Below are 21,602 nucleotides of genomic sequence, written 5' to 3'. Positions count from 1 at the left end.
GAAGACCCGACGTCACTCAAGGCCCGATATTCAGACCCCACGCTCAGCTCACGCCCGGACTATCGACATCCGATCTTCCAAGTGATACTGGGTCTAACACCCGACTCCTTTTTGATAGTAACCAGGTTTAATCTGAACACCCCTGAAAGTGATTCAACCATTTGTAACCGACTCAAAGTTCTAGTGGAATCATTTTCAATTGGGCTAGGCCCCGTGGTTTTTCCCTTTTCAAGGGTTTTCCACGTTAAAAATCTTGTGTTCTCTGTGTGTGAGCTAGTTATCCGTTCAACGCTAAGACGCAGAATTAAACATCTATCGCTGCGTATTTTCTAGCCCGCAACAGTAATCATGCCCAATTTTCATTAATATAGAGAAAAAAGATTACAAGAAAGTTAAGAAAAATAAAGCAAAAAGTTAAAAATCCTGTCAACAAAGAACTAAAAAAAAATAAAGCTAACCTAATACAAGAAAAAGCTTAGCCTAAGCAAAGACAAAAGAAGACTGAAAGATTGGTCTTCAAATAGAACAAATAAACCAAAATCCTTTACGATCATTCTTCAAACAATATACTAAGCCACGAACAGCAAAGCAAATCCAATCAACAACACCGACATCCAATTCTATAACAGAATTCATTTGTGACCAGACTTGAAAACTCGTCATCAGACTAACTGAAATCCTTAGAACAAATTAAACTCCAGCAAGCTAGCCATCAAACGAGCCAAAGCTACCTACCAACTTGCTCTTCCATGTTGACATTCACGATCTCATAAAGGGCGAATTATTACGTCCGGTGACAGGACCGTCCGGACACCAATCCAGACACGCCATGTCACCTACACTGGACCCTGGATGTATCTAGGTGACGTGACGTGTCTGAATTGATGTCCGGACGAATCCGGACACCGAACGGAATAATTTTCCCTCGTAGTTGCATCAAAGCTTAGAAATCAAAGGCACCAGCAAATCCGAACTCCAAGCATGATCAACCACAATATCTAAAATTATAATTAAGGAGCCATATTTTTTAAAGATTAGGCCATCAAGTCCAAACTGGTTGCTGATCCAATAGAAAACCGACAGCAGAAAAAAAAAATCCAGACCTTGGTTGCATGAGAAAAATAACCAGATCAACTATGAATGATTTTCAACAAGGAAAAAAAAACCACACAACAAACTTAAGACAAAAAACTCTTAACCTCCAAAAATGATTTTCAACAAGAAATCTTACCAAAACAAAGCCTGAAAAATATGACTGTAAATCAAATGCAAACTTCCCGATATTCCTTTCTCTCCATAAAAAATAAACCGAGCAACAAACCATCATGAAATATATATTTTTAACATCCTTAATTTGGAACCTTTTTAAATAAAATCTAAGCATTGCAAAAGAGTAAGCTTAAGAATGAAATGTCGAATGTAGGGAAACAACTTTGACAGAATAAAAAATGAAAAATCACACTAAAATAATAAACGATTATGAGATTCCACAGGATAATCACAGAAAATACAGCCTAAAGAAACATTAATATTCCTATTATGCATAATATCTGAAGTTTTAAACCCCTTTAAAATAGCCATCCAGAAAAAGCAAGAATACTGCAATGCAAATCTCTTATGTCAGACATAAGAACATCAATCAAATCTAGTAAAACCATTATAATAATCAATTTGAAATCCTTTAAATTTAGGTAACAGATCCCCATTCTAGGCTATGCAGGAGATAGAAGAAATATGAATAAGAATATTAACAATATTTATAGAAATGATCATACGATTAATAAAATCATGCAAATCCATTTATCACCAAATATAACTTGTTTCAAATAAACTGAGTGCTAGGAAGAGTTACCATAAGAGAGTAAATCATGTAGAGACTGACCACCACACCAAGGGTCCCAATAAAATTAAAGAGAGTTGTTAGCAGTAATAATAAAAGATTTTATACTTCATAGACACATCTAAATTACAAAGATGCTTCCAAAAAATCGAAGCCTTAGAAGGAGGAGGCTTCCAAAGAGAATTATATTTATTCTTAACCCAGTCGGCCAGCATATCATCATCATTTAATATTCTAGAAATAATAGAACAACCAAAAGAAAAAAAACTAAAGCATTTAGGTATAGAATGCCTAAATCTCCAAAACATTTAGGCTTGCAAACATCTTTCCAAGCCATGATATGCATTTTCTTAGCATTAACATCATCATGAAATAGAAAATTCGAGCAGCTTTTCCTAATAAATTTAAGACAAGACTTGGGTAAGATCGTACCTTTAATCCAATAAAAAATGTAATTAGTAATCGAAACATTAAGAAATAGAAGACACCTCACAAATGAGAGAATCTTAACCTTCCATCCAAAAACTAAATTATTAACTTTATTAAGCAAATGATGAAAATCAAATCCCTTAAGCCTTTAAAAGAAATAAGAAAGCCCAAATACTTCATAATCATCTAAGAATTAGAGATATTTAAAACTTGACCAATACGACTAGCCTTAATAGAATCTTTAAAAAATATAACCGTACTTTATTATGATTAACAAATAGACCGTAATAGCTAGCGAAATAATCCAAAATTTCTTTTAATTTATCGACATTAGAAACAACTGCTTTATAAATTAAACACCAAAACATCATCCTCATAAAGTAAATGAGAAATATAAATATCTTCAGATGCCATACCCTCAAAATGAGGGATAGAAGACTTATCATCCATCAAGTTGGATAAAACATCAATAACAATACAAAATAAGTAAGGAGATAATGAACAACCTTGTCGAAGGCTAGAAGAAGAGGTAAAAAAAAAAAAAACCTTCTAAAAATCATTAATGACTATAGAAAAGAAAATCTCTTGAATACAACATTTTATCCAAGAAATAAAATGATCTGTAAAACCTTTTTGAGCTATTCTTAATAAAAGAAAATCTTTAAAAGTAATATCAAAAGCCTTATGAACATCAAGTTTTTCACATAAATATTTGGCTTTAGCATAATTTAAATCTCCTAATAATTCTAAGGCTAATAAAATATTATCCGTATAAACTCTCTTTTTGTTAAACCAATATTTACTAGAATGAATAATATAATGCATTACAATTTTCATCATATTAGCCAATATTTTAGCAACAGCTTTATAAAAAATATTGCATACTGAAATAAGTCTCAAATCTATAATCAAAGAGGCATGAGTGCACTTAGGAATAAGAATAATAGCAGAAGCTTTTGCAGCCTTAGGCATTTTATTAGTAGAAAAATAGTACAAAATTACTTTGCAGAATGAAGTACCAACTATATCCCAGATTTTTTGAAAAAAGTCAAATGTAAGATGATGTAGAAAATACCACCTTAATTTTCTCTATTGCTATAGGAGCCATAAGATTAATTTCATGATATAAAGAAAAAATAAAGTAAGCAAACAAGAAATCCTCATGACATGATATGATACAAAGTAAGAGCTAATTTCTTAATCAAATTTCACCTCTTTTAGAAAAATAAAAAATAATCATTTAAAATTTTTTACCAATTAAATTAGTTGAATTTTTATCTATCATAAAATAGATAAATTTTAATTTTAAAACAATAATACATTTTTTTTAAAATTCTTAAGATTTTATTTGGAAAAGTTTTTTCTTTATTTTTGTGCTAAAATTTTAGTAATAAAAAAAATGCATGTTTAAGAGAGCATTTTTATTGTTTATTTTTTTAAAAAAAATATTTTTAAAATATAAATGTGAAATTATGACTCAAAGAACACATCTAAAAATAAAAATAAAAATTTACTTTTAGTTTTATAAATTTTTTAAAAAATACATGTGAAATCCGGATATAGAGCTACGTCCGAACTCTCTTGTATATACACTGTGTACATTTGTATACAATATATAAAAATATGTGTATATATTATATATACAATTATACATACGTATGTACATACATTTTTATATATTATATATAAATATATATAGTGTATATATAAGAAAATTAAGATGTAATTCTACATCCAAATTTTATATGTAATAATCTCTTCAAAATCGGGGCCTAATTTATATTAATTTACTTTTAGTTTTACTTTTTTTTTTTTTTTTTAATAATTTAAGAGGAGATGGCTCATTGATTTGTTGAAGCCCCTCCGAGCACTGACTCGGTCAAAAATAAAAGTAAAACAAATTTTCCCTGTTTTCTCGGTAGCGCACCGCTCACCTACATGTTTCACATGTTTGAAGGGGGAGCAGATGGTCAAACCGGCACGTGGACGCAGAGGTTCTGCGTGACAAATATATGTCACGCGAGCTGATTGGTTAGAAAACCGGAGGAAGCGGTTAAAAGTAAAAAAGTACAATAAATCATTAATTTATTTTTTTTTTAATTATTTGAGTCTTAACACATATCAACGACTACTACAACAACATCAAGCCTTTGTCCTACTACGTGGGGTCTGCTACATGAATCCTTTTTCGTCATTGTTAAAAGTCAAATTCTCATTTAAATCTATAAAGAAAAATTATTTCTAACCAAATCTTTTTAGGTCTATCTCTACCTTTCTTAACATAAGTCAAATTTAATATCTCTGCTTTCCTAATCGGGTCACCAGAAGGCCTCCGTTTAATGTGACCAAGCCATCTAAGGCGACACTCTCTAATCTTATCTTCCACTGTAGCTACTCCAACCTTTTCACGTATATGCTCGATCATTTCGCATCCTATCTCTAAGAGTAAAGACACTCATCCACCTAAGCAATCTCATCTCTGCAACACTTAACTTAGTATATCTTTTAATAGCCAACATTCGACACCATAAAGCATTGCATGTCTTACCACTATCTTATAGAATTTACCTTTAAGTTTGAGGGATACTTTTCTATCGCACAACAAGCCCGATGCATTCCTCCACTTCAACCATCCAATTTTATGCTAATAATATCCCCATCTTAACATATATCATATACATAAATTTCAAGCTCAACCTTTTATTTACTAGCCAGAGCTCTCAATCAACAGATTAAGATAAGATGAGTAATTTTTATTAATTTATTAAATGGGTAAAAATAGGGGCAGGGACTTGAATCGATAAATGATCGTGAGCCAATTTCGATGAGCTAATGAGTCAAATTTGAGGCAGTTATAACCTGACTCATTATCTCACAAGCCTGTTCGTCTAAAAAATATTAATATTAAATGCACTTAAATTATATTACATCCAGGATTTTATGTAAAAAAATATTTAAAAATTATTTATCAATTTCTTATATTAAATAATTCTTTATTATTTTTGTTAAACACCATCATATTATAGTCGGTGCAATGTTGTGGTTAAATTTGGACTATTGACAATAAATAATGCGAAATTTTGATTAATAAAAACATTTTATTATTTTTAAATGATCTCATATTAATTTATTTACCAGTAATTTATTTTGTATTTTATTTTTAATAAATGAAATATATAAAAGAAACAAAAGAGCTAAGACTAAAATAGTAATCTAATAATAGTGACACTGTGTGCATGCATCTTGAGTACATTAACTGTTGAAATTTCTTTGGTTAGGTTTTCTCTTTGTCTCCATCAACTTAGTCATTTAACATGTGAGAAGGTGAAGTGGAGTCATAATAGACAAAAGTGAATGGCCAATTTATTCATAATTAATTAATACAATGAAGACATGGGAGTTTATGCTTATTTGCTTGAAGTAATGATAAATGCAACTATACAAAGTTTTATTTGAGATGGCCAATTAGTACCATTTTGGTCTTTTGGCTATAATATTTTTAGTTAAAGTTGATTTGTAAAATAACTATCAATCAATATTTTAATTTTTATCATGTAAAGTAGAAAATATATATTTGATATCATAATTAATGTTTGATTCAAAATTATTTGTTTTAGTAAGAAAAGTACGCAGCGAAACAAACAAGAAAAGAAGACAATGGAAATGAATACTGGGATTTAACATGGAAAAACTTGAAACCTGGAGAGAGCTACAATGCCAGACCACGCCAATTAAGAAATTTATTATGAAAATTGGAAGAAATTGTACAAATCTATCTAATCACACTAGTATTGTCTCTCTTCATTCTACACTTAGACTGTACAAGGACACGCTTTCAATACACCAAAGAATGCATCCCTTCAAGTGCAACAAGAAAAAAGAGGGAAGAAAACTCCTCAGCCCGATTTGTTATATCACAATGCTAGTGTTTGGAGCGTTGTGTCGCTCCACTCCCTATCTTTGAGTCCAAACTGTAGTGCATTGGTGTTGCAACCTATAACATCTCAATGTCGGGGTTTGGAGCACCACGACGTTTCACTCTCTATCTCCAGCCTAAGTCTAGATCGAGCAATGCAAGGTTCTAGTATATACCACAAAGATGCTTGCACGGAGAATTTTTTTTTTTTCGGTGGCAAGGGCCCTTGAACCCCAAGCAGAGGGAGCACTGCCCCATGCCCTCTCTCATAAGCTCGACCAACAATGTTTGGATATGGGACAACCACACAACCTAATTGATCGACAAAATCAAATTTCACATAAAATCAATATTATGTGGGTGATACCTGGCCTTACTAGCAAGTGAGCTTTAGGGGTGTACTAACTAAGAACCCATATGAAAATGAAAAGAAGTGGAAAATATGTAGAAAATGATCTGCTAACTTCAGTTTTTATAGAAAATGCAAAAAAGATTCAATATTTTCTTCTTCGTCCTTTATTTATAGTGATATGAAGGTTGTAGAGTAATGCTATAAAATAAATAAAAAAACATAATAATTTATGACACTTGGTACCTATTGACTTAGATTTGTTGCACAACCTGATAACTCGATGGTTGATTATGTCTCTCACTTTTATTTCTCTCTCAAAAGGACCTAGTTGATGATATTTGGAATTTATATAAGATAATCTAAAATAATAAGTAATTTAACATCCAGCTTCTTTTTCTTATAAAATTCACATGTAAATAGCAGATGAAAGATATGTTTATCTTAAATTTATTTAATTGTTTTATATTTATACATTCAATATTTAAATTTTAATATTTACTTACGCAATATTTTACTATTTCAATTACATAAAACATATGCATTAAAAGATATTTTATATTTAAAAGAAATAAATTATAAATTTTTTTGAGGTAATTTAAAATTTTAAATGCTACATAAATAAATATTAAAATTTAGATATTATATATAGAGCAAATTTATGTGCATGGAAATAAATATTTCTAAATTTATTGGGGGTTCTATGCAATATTTACTAAACGCCAAAAATTTCACAAGTTGTCCTATTGGCGAGCACCTAACAAATGTCATCGGTCAGTGGAATTGTCGTCAGCCTAATTGTAAAGTCCTCATTTTCTATGTATCCTCTACTCAATTTAATTTGTCAGATTCCTTAAATTATTATTTTTTTTTTGCCAATCACAATCAATAAAAGTGAGCTGAATAAATTATTTTTAAGCCAGAAAAAAACTCAACTAATTAAAATTTAATTTTGAATAAAATAAAAAAATTTAAATTGATATGTAATAAACGATTTTAAATAAATTTTATTTTCGTATTATATTTTGAATCAGCTCAAGTTATAATATGAGTTCGTCAGATGAAACTCAAAGGAATTAGATCTTGAATATTGAGTGGCGGTCTTAACTGGATAGATGTGTCGTCCCCTTTAGGATAAGATCTTTGATACTTGCACCTAATAGTATTGAGTGGGCTGTAAGGGTCAATTCAAATATTGGTGGTGAAGGTCGGATCTAAGTCAATTATATGATATGCTAGCACCATCTGATCTCTTCCAATGAACAAGGACAAAAAACAAAGGATTGTGGATTCAACGAAACGGCTAGTGTATCTGAATATAGCTCAAGAGTTTGGTTCGAGCAACGTCTACTTGGTTTAAAGAAACTCGAAAAATTAAGAAGAGTAAAGGCAATAAACTCGTTAAGCTTATGTCAAACTCACAAAGTGTATTTGTGCCAACGCTTAACAAGTTATACTCTCTCCGACACAAAAATTATTTATCTAAACTCAGAAATTACTCGCTCGTAATATATATATACCCAATCAAATAGGAAAAAAAAATCTCTTATACTATTTTTATAGAAAACCAAGTAGCCTAAAAATATTTACTTTACACTATATTTATTTTATAATATATTTCTTTTTTAGCATATCAAAATATCAAACAAATCCTATATAATATATATATATATCCTAAAATTTAAATATTATATAATTAATTTATCCATGCGTCATACATGCTTGACAATCGGGCACTTTACAATGCCAAGAACTCAAGATAATTAAATTTTGTCCATCCATCTAACGTTAATAATGCAACAAACTGGTATGACCAAGCCCTCTTGCTATTTATCCTATTTTTATAGCATGTCGGTTGTAATGGATGTGCTTGCCATATAGTCAACGGCTACAAATTTTTTTAAAAAAATTTCATCAAGATGCCATGTGTTTTGCATCAGGAAGGACACCAACCAGCAAGAGAGATTATTCTGTGCAGTGTTCGGACGTGTCTGGAGGCTAATCTAAACGGGCCACGTCGAACGCATTCAGAGGCGCCATGCACTGTGCATTGGATGACATGACGCATCCGAATTGACCTCCAAATGCATTCGAACACTGCACCTAATAATTTTTTTAACAATGGCGCATCCCTAACCGGATAAAGATGATGAGAGAAAAAAATTTGAGGATGATTAGTAAAATTTTTATCCCTTTTGAACACTTTACATCCAGCTAATATGAAGGCTAAGGTTTCGTTTGGGACAACTTTTTGGTTGCTTCTTAAAGCAGTTTTTTAATACAAAAATTAAAATTTTTATATATACTAAAAAGTTGCTTTAAGAAGCAACAAGAAAGTAGACCCAAACGAAGCCTAAGGCTTGGTTTGGGACGGCTTTTTTATTGCTTTCTAAAATGGAGTTTTAGTATAAATTTTTTTAATTTTGTACTAAAACTTTGTTTTAGAAAGCAATAAAAAAACCGCCCCAAACGAAGCCTAAGCTTTCATTTGAAACAGCTTTTTTATTGCTTTATAAAACAGAGTTTTATTAATTAAAAAAAAAAAATTTGTATCCCAAAGAAAATCTGAATGATATCCATAGCCATTAGCCACCATGCATGTAAGGTCAAATCCAGTAGCCATGCGCAGTCCCTACTTTCAATAATTTATTAATTTCCTGCTATTCTAATGCTGCTAATTAAGAACCTTTAAACTACTTTATCACAGCATAATCCATCATCCAATGATGCTCTATTTGAAATCTAGCAATTCTGAATTACTATATATAGCGTTCCATAGCTTTCTGCTTTGCTTGATTCTGCAAAAGCTTCATCATTCTTTCTTCTTAATTGTCCTTATCCTTCTTCTTCTTCTTCAACTGTAGCGTTTTCCTTCATTAATCTATTTTGTTCATTTCAGTTTTCTAATGATGCTTGAAAAGAACCTGCTCCGATTCACTGAACTTGGCTTAGAAACTCATCATTAAATATTGATTTCTCTTCTATTTTATTTGATCCTCTCCAAGTGCTGATTGCACTAAACATATTTAATAGTCTGTGTCACTAAACATTATTATTATTTTTTTTATATTTGATTTTATGTAAAATTGAATTCAAAGTTAAGCCTGATGAGAGTGGTTGGTGATGGACTTATAGTCGCGGTTAGTGCCTACTATGGCTGGTGGTGATTAGTGGTTGATTGTGGTGATAGAGGTGGCAAAGGCGATTATGATGGCGACAGTGGATAGCAGCAAGTGTTGATCCGTGGTGATGGCAATAGGTAACTATGGTAGCGGGTTAGCATAGATGTAGAGAATTTATTATGTGTTATTAAATATTCAGTCTCATTAAGATTAAAATTTTAATCAAAATATTGAGATTATTTTTTTATCATATATAAATAAACTTGTTTTTCTTTTATTTTATTTTTCTCTTCTACCTTTATTTATCAAGATTTCTTATATTATCCCTCAGTCATTGATGGGAGCTTTTCTTCTGTATGGACATCGAATAGGAGAACCGTCCGGTTAAGCACTGGGTACCCAGCAATTGGGTGACGTGACACATTTTTATTGGTCTCCGGATGCCCTCCATACTCCACACAGAATAATAAATTCATTGATGGACATGAAGCCAAGCGGGTGAGATGTTCGTCCAAGGGGAAGTCGTTGGAGCTGCACTATGGATTGAGAAATTATTACATGCGGTCACCGATATTGTCTAAAATCTTAAAACTAAATTAGTTGGACAAACATAATCTCTTTGATTATGCTATATTTGCATCATCAAACTCCTTAAATGATCTTTAAAAGTTTTTTTTTTTGAACGGGATATCTACTTGCTGTCACCCCAATAGGAGGCAGTTGACAGTGTAACTAATCCCTCGACGAGCCTACCAGCAACCTGCCCCACAGGTGCATGACCCGCAATCGATTTCTCCCCACTTAAGAGGTCGTGCCGCATGAGAGGGGAATCAAACATGAGTTCGGAGGTTTTCAACTATGCTCTCCCACTAATCCAGCTAAGCCCGGTGAAATGATCTTTAAATGTTTCCAATTATGCTTTTGAAAACTTTGAACCATATCATTTTTAGTATCATTAGGTTTGCCTAATCAAACTGCACCATCCCCATCAAAAATTTATCTAAAATCAAATTCAAATAATCTCAAAATCAACTCCTAAGTTTATGAGCCTAAACACATGCTTACCAAAAATTTAATCAAACTATATAATTCATCAAATAAAATAAAATATAATTAGGACGTGCGGGTGGGCGAGTCGGGTAGGATGAGCAAAGGATCAATTTTAAACGATTTTATTTAAAATATTTGTCTTTTCTTTTTCTCAAGCAAAGGATAAATAGTAAATCGTAAAATGACTCAAACCTTAGGCCTTGGTACAAATTATTTAACCAATAATTACATATCCTTCTACTTTTTTCATGTTCCCTTTTGCAAAAATAATTGTCCAAAGCAGCCCCACATTTCCAAACAAATTCTCTTTACATGCCTACTTAAAAATCAAAGACAAACAAGTGGCATGCATCAGTGTTCCACCCCACTAATCAACTAACAAGATTTCAATAAGTTGTAATCCATTGACTTATACAACATAGAAGTTTTTGCCGACAGCTACCATTCAATATTATTATTTTGTTTGAGAAAGTTTCCTTTTTGCTTAATTTCTAAAACAATTTTTAAAAATTAATACAAAAAATTTTAGTTTAATATATTTTTGTAATAAAAAATCGCCTAAAAAAGCATCAATAAAGTTGCCACAAACTATGTACCGGCACTCGGTACCGCCGGATACCGTTATGTACCCAATGATTTTGTGGAAGGTGCGCACTTCACACCTAATAATTTTTCCCTCTTCTATAAACTATAAAGTCGCTTGAGACAGTTCTTAAAAAAAAAGGTTGGGCCCACTAAAAATTAAGTAAAAAAATAAAGGTCTGGACGTAGTACTGCGGAAGGCCAAAGTCTGTCATGACATCTCTTTAATATTACTATATTATATAACATTTTTATCCTTTTATTTATGTGATAATCTCTTAACATTTGAACAAAAAATCTTAGGTTAATGCAAATGTAAAAGAATGCATAAAAAAATTATACAAATACTGTGGTACTTATTTTATTCTGATATCATTAACCACTCATATATATAAATTTGAGTGCGGTTTTTCTTAAATTAAATATTCCAAAGGTATTAAATCATGTTTCAAGAGGCAATGGAGAAGACAAACTAGCATTTGGAAGCAGAAAGTTCGAGCCATTTTCATGTTTTGAATCAAGCGGTAACACACATTTTTAGACTACTGGAGCTTCTACGTATGAAAATAGGGGGAAAAGCTGATATATCATCAAAAAACTATCATTTTCTCGGGCTTCTTTCAAAATTCATAAATTCAAACTCTACAATTAATGTACTAACAAAATTTAAACATCTAAGAATTAAATACAAAAACTAAATATGCATGCTAATCTATAATTAATTATAGAAGATATGTTATGCTCAATGTAAGTAAAGTAATACAAATGAGTGCATAAGTTTCTAACACATTATAAATGGTTGTAGTCAAGTATATAAGAAAATATACAGTTGTAATCAATAGCTTTAATTAATGTGGTGGATGATAACATTTTAATGAGATTAATGTATAGAAAAGATTTTGTATATTTGGTTTAATAATAGTACACATTTTAGATATCTTGGATCTATTGTTCAGAGTGATGGTGAAATAGATGAGGATATTATCAGCAGAATTCAAGTTGGATTTGAAGTGGAGGAATGCATCAGGCTTATTATGTGATAGAAATGTACCCATCAAACTTAAGGGAAAATTCTATAAGATGGTAGTGAGGCCTGCAATGCTTTATGGTGCCGAATGTTGGCCATTAAAAGAGAAGCATATTATTAAGTTAAGTGTGGCAGAGATGAGGATGCTCAGGTGGATGAGTGGCTTTACCCTTAGAGATAAGATACGAAATGAGCATATACGTGAAAAGGTTGGAGTAACTCCAGTAGAAGATAAGATTAGAGAGATTCTCCTTAGATGGTTTGGTCACATAAAACGGCGGCCTTCCGATGACCCGGTTAGGAGATTAGAGGTATTAGATTTGACTTATGTTAAGAAAGGTAGGGGTAAACCTAAAAAGACTTGGTTAGAAAATATTAGGAATGACCTTTCTTTATTAGATTTAAACGAGAATTTGACTTTTAATAGGACACAATGGAGAAAAAAGATTCATGTAGCCGATCCCACGTTGTGGGATAAAGGCTTGATGTTATTGTTGTTTGTTGTTGGTTTAATATTTAGAGTTTTAAGTGGAATGGTGGGGGTTTATAGGTGTATAGTGTTAGGAATGTCAATATTATTCCATATTAGATAAGTTTGGGTTGATTTGAAAGATTATTTTAGAGAATAAGATTCTACTGATGAAAATAGTTGGAAATACTTGTGGAGGGTCAAATCAGGATATACTTATGGAGTATATGGTTATATTTTGTGGAGTGTAGGTATCGAAGAGTAGGGAACAAGACTAAACCTTAGTCTTGCATGATTAATTGAGAGTACAAGTTAAGTTATGGCAAGGTCGTGAGGCTTGGGTTGCGTTACAATTAATATTGGACAAAGCTCAAGATGTGGAGGGAACTGTTAGAATGATTAAAAATAGGTGTTTAAGATAGAAAAAAAACAATCATGCTTAAAATTAAATACTAACCATCTTATTTTATCAAAGAAAATGCACACTTGAAGTCCCGAGCCACAAGCAAAAGAGAGGAGCAATAATTCAATTCATAATGCATATCATCCTCTTATATTACATGACTCTTGGAGTTCCCTCCTTTCAAACAAAATGAGAGAAATTTGAGAAGGAAGAAGTTAGGTTAGTAGAGTTACAATCTTTGTTGTTTGCATAATTGGAAAGAGTCTCAACCTACACTAACAAATATTGTTTCTTTTGAAGAAAATTTGTAAGAATTCATTATTGGAGCATCAATTTGAGCTTTAAGCTCTTTTAGAGTGATTTCATTTGAATAGGATGCTCATGATGTTGCTTCACATGATGGGCTAAGAATTAGGCTGTTAAATAGATATTTTTATTTTATATATTTGAGGATAGTGATTATTTGTTTTAGCCAATTTCTTATTTAATTATTATCAACATTTATTATATTTGTATTTTTGTCTATCATCTTATAAATTTTATCGAAGTATTCTAAATGATTTTAAAGTTAAATATGAGTTCCTCACAGAGAGCGTCTTGATGAACGAAGGCTAGAAAATAATTGAGAGGACTTATGCTATGTAGTTGAACAATAATAATGACATGCAAAAAATTTTACATTTCAAAATTACTTATTTTGAGCTTTATTTTGATATCAAATAATATGTTATGCTATTTAAAAATGTTTCTCTAAGATCTTGTTTCTCTTCCTAATGCTAATCAAAGTTTATGAAAATTTGGAGGAAGTTTATTTTGGAGAGTGCAGAAATTATCAGTTAGAGAAGTCCTTACAAAACAGACTATTTGATAATATTTCTTTTAGTTGATGTTCATTTTTTAATTATGATTTAGACTTCATTTGGTACAACTTTTTTTTTGCTTTTTAAAATAATTTTTTAGTACAAAAGTTTTTTTAATTAGAAATTTTTATACTAGAAAAGTGCTTTTGAAATCTTAAAAAGTTATTCCAAATAAAGCCTTAGTTGCTCATATAGAAAAGATTTTTAATTAAAAATGTTTAAGAGAGAGAGAGAGAGAGAGAGAGAGAGAGAGAGAGAGAGAGAGATGTACAAGTATAAGAGACTTCTTGATCATAAACTACTAAGGCTTAGTTTGGGATACTTTTAGGCAACTATTCCTTCACCCTTTTTAATAAGTTTTTATACTAGAACATAGTAAAAAAACTATCTTAGGTTTCGTTTGGGGAGGCTTTCTTAATGCTTTTCAAATAAGTTTTTTAGCACAAATATTTCTAGTTCAAAAAAATTTTATACTAAAAACCTAGTTTAAAAAGCACTAAAAAAATCGTCTCAAAAGAAGCTCAAATTCCACAACTTTTCATATGCTACCAATCAGTCACTAAAAATCAACATAAAATCCAAAAGCACAAGAAAAAGAAAGTAAATTTTTCATTGCTCGCCAAGAGCAACTCCATGCCTCCATACAAGCTCTTGATTCCTTAATTACATTGCACAAATATTACATAGTAAAATATTACTTTTCTCAAGTAAAAATAATTGCAATTAAACTACCTACCCAAAAAACTGTGAAACTATCCTGAAACTATACAATTAAAAATTTGAAATGGCTGATAAAATGGTCTACACAGAGAACATCAAATCAAAGAGAGCCAAAAAGATAAGCTCTGTTGAGATTGAATTACTTCATCTACAAAATTCCTCAATGATCACCAAATTTCCACCATCTTGCATCGGTGAAAAAGTTTGTGCTTGGCTTTCCCAGCTGCATAAGCAGCCTTCTCATCTCCTCAGAGCTTTTCAATGTTGAGCAAGCAGAGAAAAGCAAGCAGTTCTATCAGAACAACTTAAGAGCTGTTTTCAGCTTGTTCTGCTTCCACTTTGGTAGCTTGTAGAAAGCACTTTTGCTCATATTGAACTTCGCTTTAAACTCAATAGAAGATAGATATGCCTGAATATGCCACATTACAAAGTTTTTCAATCTTCCTGAAAAAAAAAGGAGAAAAATTTATGGTAATTTTCAGTGGCTTACTTCTCGTTTGGTTACATCGATATCTGTAACAGGGTCTGTGGATGATGTTATTAAGCATTCATAAGGGTAAGTAGGAAGATCTTCTTCATCATTGACTTCCTCTTTTGGATCTTCGCTTATGGTGAGATTTCCAATTCGGCCACTCAATGCGCTTCCATTGTCTGTGGACTCTGCTTTAGTAGTTCTAACTGGAAGCCTCACTTCACGTGTAAATTCATTGTTACAATTCAAAAAATGAAAAAAAAAAAAAAAATCATTATGAAACTGAAAATTTTGGTCATATCTATACCTCTAGATAATGGTTGCCCAGATGATTGTGCTGCCGATTCAAAAGAAGAAGTTAGTGCAGCTATTGCTGCAGAACGAGGAGCTGTCTTTGTATCTGATAGTGAAGATTTTGGATAAATTTTTCCAACAACTGGAGGAGTTGAGAAATTTCTGGAGTTCAGATTCTCAAACGTAGAAGCTATTGCATTGAAGGCAGGAGATCTTCCTCTTGGACGATGTCTGTCTGCGGTGCTGGAAACACTTCGGGAACGTGGAGATTTGTCCGTTAAAATTGACCTTCCACTGTACGTTGGTAAAAGCCGCTTGGATTTCTAAAAATAGAAGGTTACATGTAAGATTAACAAGTTATGAAACGATTCCTACAAATTATGAGGAACAGATAACAAAAATAAGTAATTTAACTGAAAATTTTAATAGCTTCATAGGCAAAGACAAGAAATGATCTTACAGTTATTACTGGAGTGACTCCATGTTTTACTATGGCAAGCTTCCTTTGATATGAATTACCATGCACCTGTAATTACAAACAAATGTCAAGACCTACAACAAGAAACTAACTAGAAATATTTTAATATAGTTTTGATTCTTACTATCAGTTCTATAAGAAATCTACAGAAGTTCCAACAAACAAAAAATTTCAGTTCGAATCTTAGATGGGGTAAAATGCAGGAAAATTATCCGTGTCATACATAGCAATTCATAAAGAAAGGGAAGAAGCTTTTCTCGTGTCATACAAACAACTTTGCAATATTTGACTTGATAATACAACTCCGAAAAAACTGCATCAACTAGTACTCATACAACAAAATTTTGTTTTTTTTTTTTAAATTAACAAGGGTAAGTCGCCCGTTTAATGGGCGACTTACGGGCAATAGTTTTTCTCGTTACTCGTATGCTTGTCCAGCATATAACGGCTAGCTGAGTCATCATGGGATAATGGGGGTAAGTCAAATAGGAAGTCGCTCGTTAAACGGGAGCTTTGGCAAGTTTAATTTTTTTTTTTTTTTATGTTGGTTAATCGCTTAGGAGATGAAGGAATTTCATGGCTTACTAAACTTTTTAATACTATTTTGAAGACTAAAAAGATGCCAGATGAGTGGAGAATGAGTATGTTAATAACGATACTTAGTTTAAAAAATTGCCCAAAAAAGAATTCAACGAACTAATCACCAACATATAAGATTCAATACAAATGCTTACTGCTGACTTGGAAGAGTCCCAACTGAAAAAGCGAGTGAAATATTGAGGTTCACTTCCCTCTGTAACAATAAATATTGGAGTTTTTCGAGATAACTTCTCCATAAGGAAATCACGTTCAAGAAATTTCTGATGCAATTAAAAAAACAAAGAAACCATAAGAAACAAGAGGACAAACGGCAAAAAGATCTAAGAAATCAACACAAAACTTAGCAACAAATAAATTTTCACAATTTGCACATTCCTAACCATCTCTACCTTTCCTATGTTTAAAGCCTCCAATTTACTCTTGGAATCCACCTGCTGCCCAACCCAGACGAAGATGTCTGATTGACAGTCCAAAATGTAGATATCTTCTGTCATCAAATCATCTTGACTAAAGTTGAAAACTTCATTGACCTAAAAAATATTATTGCTATGGTTAAAAGTTAAAATCTTAAAACGAGTTAGTAGTTGAAAATCTACCAAAGTAATTTATGTAATTAAAGCACTAATTATGTTGTGATGAAGATTCATATCAAGATGTCAAATTTGTAGAGCTCCCACAGAACAAACCTTCAATGTGCCTACACACAACCAAGAACATAGAGCAAGAAAACAGAAATTAGCCACATGCATAACAACATAAATAGTATAGACAGGGAAAAGAAAAGAAAGAAGGCATTTAAATTTTCAACCACCACCTTGAGAATAGGAGCAAAAGAAAAGGTGAGGATCACTTGCGGGTTGTTTTGCAATTTTTTCATTGGGGTGTTCTCTTTTACCCCCAAGTAAATCCCAAAATTGCTCCGTTTCTGCTCCTTCTTTCAGAGGCTTGTACTGCAAATTTGGCTGTCAAAATAAATATGATCATCAAATTTAACATCAGTTGACTAAAAATATGCATGATATGCACATCAGTTGAAACTGCATCAACAACACTTGGAGGACTTGTAAGGTATGATCACACCACTTATTACAGCAGGAATTTCTCCAATTCTCTAAATTATCGAAAGAGTCAAGGGAACAAAAGTCATGTTGAAGGGCCAAAAGAGTCAAATTTTGATAAGATGAGGGAGGGCCGAATTGGAGGATAAGAAAACTCCAAATAGTCCAAGGACCAATTTGGTCATTTATCTAATCTTATGCCACCAATGTGTTGGCATCTTTGAAACACTATCACCTATGGTTCAAAAGCACTAGGAAATGCCATATATAATGATTAATTTTTCCTTTTTTTTTTTACATAAAATAAACTAAAGGCATTCGGTTGTCTTATTTCTTTTTTTTCAGAAAGAAAAAGAAGAAATGTTTTAATTGCAAAAAATGGATTATGAAGAAGTATAATTGAGATGAGCACTTGGTTGAAGCGTATTTAGAGAGCATGCATATAACAGTGGTTAGTTGTCTCCATTGTGACCTAACAGTCATGGAAACAACCTCTATATAATACAACAACAAACAACAACATCAAGCCTTTGTCTCACTACGTGGGGTTGGCTACATAAATCATTTTTCTCTTAAAAGATTCATGTCGTGATTACTCGATAAGTTTTACGCTGGCTATCGACTACCTAACGCAACCCTCCACTTTTCTCATTCAGGACTTGGGACCTAACAACGGCAGTGTTTAAGGCTAAAATTACTTGCAAAAACCCTCCCCGCAATATACATTGGCAGGAGTTCACGAAATAAGCATGCCCACTTGATTGAAGCATATTAAGACCATTTCATTTTAACTATGTAATAGAAGTGGCAGTTCATGTTGCTCGTTCATTAGGATGTGATCCATAAGTATCATGCCATAACAAGCGCAATGCAAACAATATTAGGATTTTCAATGACCAAAAACAGATGTAGCTTGCAGCCTCTAACATCTGAACTAACCACTCCTTTGTTCAGATTTAATCAGGATAGGATGATTGCATACCTTTATCAGATCTAGTTGCCTTTCCAGAAGTTCATGATCCTCTGAGGTAGTAAGGTTTCCAGCCCATGTGTAAAGGGCATTACAAGCCTGGAGTATGAAACAGTATAATGAATTCAAAGAAGATGCCACCTGAACAGAAAAAAAAAAAGGAATTAATGTGATTATATTCATCCAAATATTAAAGTTTACCTAGATAAATTACTTAGACGCCTTCTTATTACTATGCAAATCAGACGATTTAATAGAATCAACATGCAGTGAGATAATAACTAGTTTAAAGAACATATCTTAGTATTTTACTCTATCCGATCAAAAGTCCAAAATGCTCTTAAGATCTATTGATATAAAACCATGATAAACAAGCAATTATGACAAATACTCTACAGTGATAAAAAGTCATGTAGTTACTTAGATAATGTTGCACAGTTCAAAACAAATCAAGTCCACTTAAATAAGAAAAAAAACTTAATAAAAATGATTCTAAGTACAACTCAAGGAAATCAGAGATAGAAATTCACATTCTAACAATATTTACCGCATCAACTTGGATGGCTTGCATAATATCTGGTCCCAAACCTTGAACGCGAAAAAGAGCAGTTCCATCTTCTTTATACGAATCATCAACAATGTTTCCCTCTGAAATGAATTTCTTATACCCAGAGCTATAGCCACCCTGTGCAGGAACAAAAAAAAAAAACTTTTATTTCTCAAATTAACTAATAAAAACAATGTATATGACAAAAATATGAGGTTTTTCTTGCCTCAAAGATATCCATCTCTTCAGACATACCTTCAACACTATAAATCTCTGGAAGATGGCACAGAATTGGAGAGGTTCCCTTCCTTCAAATATATGAACCTGTGAATTAAAAGTAGCTTTTAAAATGCAGCATATCGTATAAAGGGGGAAAGTAATTAATGAAAACTTAATCACATATAATTGGTTATATATTATAAGTAAAGCATATAAACTGAATATTACCTGAACTGCCCGAGACTTACAAGATAGAGCCATCTTATAAGCTATTGAAATAGCATCAGCCCTTTCTTCCTGCATTCAATCATAGTAACCACAAACAAGGATCATAATTTTGCTAATAAAACTCTACACCACCTTAAACTTCTGCTTTAGATTTCAACGCATCGGATTTCTTTCACAGAGAACATTGTTAACCAGAAGACAGATCAAAATTTAGAAGAAAATGTATATAAGTCTCAAACAGATGCCTATGATGATTGTAATACAAACGATACCTCTCTTAGTTATCAGACTAAGCTAAGTGCAGTTCCCTGTCTTGGCTTTTTACGGCCAGAAAGCCAGCAGCTTTACATTAATTTTAGACGCCAAAAAAAAAAAGAAAGAAAGAAAGAAAGAAAAAGACTGATTAGAATGAAATATTACATTCAAAGCTTAAACAGGATCGGATTTTGGATTCGGAAGTTGAAAACTTAATTAATCTTTTATTCGATCAATCCAATGAAACCAAAAGCAAAAAACAAAAATAAAATTAAAGTTTCATGCTTCATATGATCATCATCATTAGCCTTATCACAATTATTTAAGGTGAGTGTCATTATCAGATGTTGCACTCTAGGGGCTGTTTGGCATCGGATTTACAGCGGGATTTAAGTCGGATTTACGCTAAATCTAGCCATACAGTTTTGTGCGCGCGTTAAATCCCGGATTTACAGATTTACGGCTTAAATCAGGGATTTATTAAATCCCTCGGGTAGGCGGATTTAACAGGATTTAAGTCCGAGCAGAAATCTTACTCGCGGCGCCCGTGTCGTTAACTTCAATTTCACCCTATTTTTACAAACAAACGGAGACATTCATCTTCCCAGCCGCCTCAACCTCGCGAATTCTTTTCCTCTTCGTTAATCTGCTTCGCTGCGTTCGACTCAAGCGACAAGTAGTGAACGTTTTTCCTTTGTTGTATAGATCACAATCCGCAAGTTTTTTACATTTTTTTTTTCCGCAAGAAATTTTCCTTATTTTTTTGGGTGTGATGCAAGGAGATGCTTGCACCAGATTGGAAACAATCTCGTGCATGTTACAAAAAATTGAAAATCAGAAAAGTTAAATATATTGAATTTTCATTGTTAGCATCTCTTCTTAACATGAATGTGTGGTAAATTAATTATTTTTAGATTACCTTAAGCATTATTATTTAATTTAATTTGCAAAAATCACTATATTAGGCTAGTTAAAGTATTTCATTATCATATGATGTTTGCTATATTAACGCGACAAATTATTCTTTGGTAGTACAATAGTTAGAGTAAATTAATTCAAAATGAAGCGAACGTTTAACACCGGGTTTGGCAAAGAACTTTGAATCGGTGAGCGACAATGAGTCATGAAGTCGATCGGCGTGAGAAAATTTATTTCAACATTATATGTATATGAAGTCAACCAGTGAATTGAAGCTTGCTCTTAATTATGACTTATTCTTTCTTTTTGGCAAATATTACTTTATCATTTCCTCTATTTTGAAAATTACATTAATATTGTATAAACTCAAATGGGTGGTATTATGTTTTATACAATGAATTTGATTACAGAAATATCTCCATCAATATTAAATTCCTAACTGTCATAAATCTTGAAATATATTACCAAACAGTTTTTAAGAATTTTACCGGATTTATCATTTGACATACCAAACAATTTTTAAGATCTAACCTTTTCAAGATTTATTAAATCCGGATTTACAGTATTTAATAAATGCCACTTGTTGCCAAACATCCCCTAAACTTTCAGCCAGCTCTAACTCGCGTAACTAGCCAAGCTTTTCCAAACAACACATTCGTTCGTTTTCAAAACTGCACACAGGGAGTTTGTTATATATACCTCACCTAAAAACTGACTGAGCCCCCCAAGCATTCGAACTCTCTCGCTCTTCCAGAACCGTGAAAGAGTCGAACAGAGAGAGAGACGAAGCAGAGTA

General features: G+C 32.1%; 2 protein-coding genes across 3 annotated transcripts in view; both read right to left on the bottom strand.

The window, feature by feature from the left end:
- The window catches only part of LOC110093057, a 26,451-nt gene that overhangs the window by 3,822 nt on the left and 1,027 nt on the right, over nt 1-21,602 (bottom strand). The gene's annotated exons all lie outside the window — the stretch shown is intronic.
- On the bottom strand, nt 14,640-20,689 carry LOC110093046 (villin-5). Of its 2 annotated transcripts, none has more exons than XM_020817796.2 (13): nt 20,425-20,689; nt 19,634-19,702; nt 19,442-19,510; nt 19,187-19,324; nt 18,652-18,780; nt 17,426-17,573; nt 17,298-17,308; nt 17,001-17,141; nt 16,746-16,871; nt 15,994-16,059; nt 15,547-15,856; nt 15,258-15,457; nt 14,640-15,176 (listed from the first exon to the last, which is right to left on the bottom strand). In XM_020817796.2, the coding sequence occupies exons 1-13, from the start codon at nt 20,482-20,484 to the stop codon at nt 15,063-15,065; spliced, it is 1,581 nt and encodes a 526-aa protein (XP_020673455.1). In that variant the 5' UTR covers nt 20,485-20,689; the 3' UTR covers nt 14,640-15,062. The 2 variants fall into 2 exon arrangements, with proteins under 2 accessions (XP_020673455.1, XP_020673456.1); XM_020817797.2 differs by having other exon boundaries at nt 15,258-15,445.

The sequence above is a fragment of the Dendrobium catenatum genome, unplaced genomic scaffold (assembly GCF_001605985.2).
Source record: "Dendrobium catenatum unplaced genomic scaffold, ASM160598v2 fragScaff_scaffold_621, whole genome shotgun sequence".
Classification (NCBI taxonomy): Eukaryota; Viridiplantae; Streptophyta; class Magnoliopsida; order Asparagales; family Orchidaceae; genus Dendrobium; species Dendrobium catenatum.
This window is presented reverse-complemented; position numbering and strand designations above follow the sequence as displayed.

Bases quoted from the DNA above. Each gene is read 5' to 3' on its own strand.
- LOC110093046 (XM_020817796.2), bottom strand. From the start codon at position 20,484: ATGTCTCCGTTTGTTTGTAAAAATAGGGTGAAATTGAAGTTAACGACA. The intron at 19,703-20,424 runs GTAAGATTTCTG...GATTGAATGCAG, and splicing joins TAACGACACGGGCGCCGCGA to GAAGAAAGGGCTGATGCTAT. The intron at 16,060-16,745 runs GTAAGCATTTGT...TTGTAATTACAG, and splicing joins GGGACTCTTCCAAGTCAGCA to GTGCATGGTAATTCATATCA.